Source organism: Camelina sativa, chromosome 8 (genome assembly GCF_000633955.1).
Source record: "Camelina sativa cultivar DH55 chromosome 8, Cs, whole genome shotgun sequence".
Classification (NCBI taxonomy): Eukaryota; Viridiplantae; Streptophyta; class Magnoliopsida; order Brassicales; family Brassicaceae; genus Camelina; species Camelina sativa.
In genome coordinates, this window is record NC_025692.1 from 13,129,524 (window position 1) to 13,132,866 (window position 3,343).

Here is a 3,343-nt window from a genome sequence, read left to right on the forward strand (position 1 = left end):
TCTGGTAGTGTGCAAAAGCAAGACCCATTCCATAGAGAAAACAAGACAGTAAGGATCATTAAAAAGACCAGAATTATATCGCAAACCATGCTAATCACTAAATTGGCCCAAAGGACTAATACAAACTTTAGTGCATAATTTATCAATTTTGAATTACTTATAGAATCTATCAAAGATAAGTAATTCTGAAACATTTGAACACTAAGCTTCACTTACACAACTACACAAGAGTAGAGTATGTCAGAAACATTGATTTACTTACAAAGCTGCCTAAAAGAACACATGTTTCAATTTCACTGGTCAGGACAAAAACACAAAATCAATCTAGAGACTAACAAAGCCAATCAAAGATCAAACGAAATACACAATCATAGTAAGATCAAACCAAATATGAATCAGTGGATTTGAAAATTCGAACTAACCATCTGGACCAAGAGCAGATCGTTTCCTCGGATCATTCAAAATCGAGGAACCGTGTTTTAACACTTTCTCCGACCGGCGAAGTTTGAGCTTACGAACGAGGCAAAGATACTCCCAAGCTCCGCCTCCGCCATTTTCGACCTGAATCTCGAGCTGGTTTAATTCCGTCTCCTCTGTTTTCGTCACCATCTCTCTTTCAGTCTTTCTCTTGTAATATATGGTTTGTACTGTAGTTTACCTACGAACCTTGTGGATCTGTTAATGGAACGACGAAGAAAACATCGGACCGGTTCAGTTTGTAATTGTACCGATTTGGATTGATCCTAATGAATGATAATCAAAAAAAAGTTTTAATTTTGAAAACTGGACCTAGTTAGCTTGACAGGTAAACAATTGTTCTCACAAATCTATCTACCTGGACACCATGCAAGCTTGGTTTCAATGGATAAATCCTAATATTAAAAGTTAAAAACTTTTAATCAATTTTAAATAAAGAATATTTATTCATCTAAATAAATAAATTGTTTACAATTCAGTTTGGTGTGATGATAGATTATATTATGAAAAATTTTTGGGGGTGAATCTCTTTTATATACCCCGTATTAATTAACTAATCAAAATACAACAAAAATTGATGTCATATCATATTTATAAAATAAATTAAAAGTAAAATAAAAAGACAAAACAAATTCTGTAGATTTTTTAATAAGGAAATTATGTTGGTTTGATTTATAAAGGAATGACCAGAGTGTAGTTTTTACAATTAAACAAAATTATATGTCGGTTTGGGTTTACAAAATAGTGATTAGAGTTTAGATTTTACAATTAAACGAAATTATGTCGGTTTGAGTTTACAAAATAGTGGTTAGGGTTTAGATTTTACAATTAAACAAAATTGTATTTCAATTTGGGTATATAAAATAGTGGTTAAGGTTTAAATTACATAATTAAACAAAATTATATGTCGGTTCGGTTTTATAAAAATGTAATTTGGATTTAGATGTTATAATTAAAAACTATAATATAATGTTTTTAATTAAAATTGAGTTATATACATATTTTGTTTCTTTAATTAATAATTTCTTTCCTTAATTAAAAGAGATGAATGAGAGAGATTCAACTGTAGGGTTGAACCCAAGAATTGTCTATTATAATAGGTTTTGAACCCACGCTACGCGTGGGTTTATTTGATATATTTTGATAAAAATTATATATGATTGATTACGGTAATAAAATATTATCTCATAAAAAACTAAAATTAGTACTAAGGAAAAAAATTAAATTTCAGATACATAAATTTTTAAAATATAAAAAATCAGTTGTGTTATAAAATCAAATCTGATAAAAAAAATCATAAATTTAACTTGACGTCCAGGCGAGGCAAATCAAACTGATGACCTCACATATCCTAAACCATTTTCTTTGACCACCAGAAAAACAAAACAATTTTATAATCATGAATTTAACTCGTTTTCATATTTAATTGATCGCTACCACCTATGTTTTCTTGTTTTTTTATTCAATGTTTTCTTATTCTTCATATTTTTTCTTGTCATTTTCATTGTCAAATTTTGTGTTAATTGTCATCGTAACTTTTACCGTTTGGTTATTCGTTATACTCTTTTTCTTCTTCCTCCTCGTCAACTTCTTCAAATTCTTCCACTGAAAAACATTTTTTTAGACTACCACACAACTTGTTAACCCATCAAACTCCCAGAACAAAATCATTTCTTTTCTCATTAAATTTGTGAAATTCATGATTACCAGCATAGTCAACACATGCACCCAATTATTGACAATTTTATCCATATACTTATTTGGTTTTAGATCTACGCGTTTAGAAACTTCTCAAACCAAAATCCTTACTTGGTTTATAATATTTTAAAAACATAATAAAATATACTAATAATTATTTATTTAATATGAATCATATGATATATAGAAATATGAGCACACTATAAGAACATATTAATTATAAATAAATAATATCAATTATATTATATCATCAAATAATATCAACGGTATCATATTATCAAATAATTGTAACCGTATTTAAACGTAACCGTTTAACAAACTGTTAAACGGTTTTGGTTAAGGTTACAAAAAATTCTTACCATAACCGATGGTTAATAAACCTTAACTGTGACAACCGTAACCCTGGTCATGCCTATGTATAGCTAATAAAACATGTGTGTTTGTCGTCCATCTTTCTTCTTTAAACCTCAAAATTTGACTCAACCATCAAATTAAGGTCTTGCGATGTCAATCCTTCTTCCTTAGACCCAAAAATAAAAAATTAATGAAAGAATATCAACTCATCTATAAAATCATACACAAAAATATGTTTTACAGCTCATAAGAAATAAAAAACACAAATGTAGATAAATAAGATAATTTATGTTTTGCATCAATATTTATAATATTTTAAACTTTTAAAAGGTTTCGAAATATAAAATTTGAACCTTTTAAAAATTTTCAATATTTATAATATTTTAAACTTTTAAAATTTAAAACTTATAATATTTAAAAACTTTTTAAAAGCTAAGAACTTTTAAAAGTTTCAATATTTATAATATTTAAACTTTTAAAATTTTTAAATATTANTTTAATATGAATCATATGATATATAGAAATATGAGCACACTATAAGAACATATTAATTATAAATAAATAATATCAATTATATTATATCATCAAATAATATCAACGGTATCATATTATCAAATAATTGTAACCGTATTTAAACGTAACCGTTTAACAAACTGTTAAACGGTTTTGGTTAAGGTTACAAAAAATTCTTACCATAACCGATGGTTAATAAACCTTAACTGTGACAACCGTAACCCTGGTCATGCCTATGTATAGCTAATAAAACATGTGTGTTTGTCGTCCATCTTTCTTCTTTAAACCTCAAAATTTGACT

At 27.2% G+C, this 3,343-nt stretch overlaps 1 protein-coding gene across 1 annotated transcript in view; it reads right to left on the bottom strand.

Moving 5' to 3' along the window:
• LOC104707102 (ER membrane protein complex subunit 2-like) overlaps positions 1–759 on the bottom strand; it is a 3,307-nt gene extending 2,548 nt beyond the window's left edge. The window contains exon 1 of the mRNA XM_010423382.2: positions 423–759. Within this exon, the coding sequence (XP_010421684.1) occupies positions 423–609 (187 nt within the window). The 5' untranslated portion in view covers positions 610–759. The remainder of the gene's footprint in view (positions 1–422) is intronic.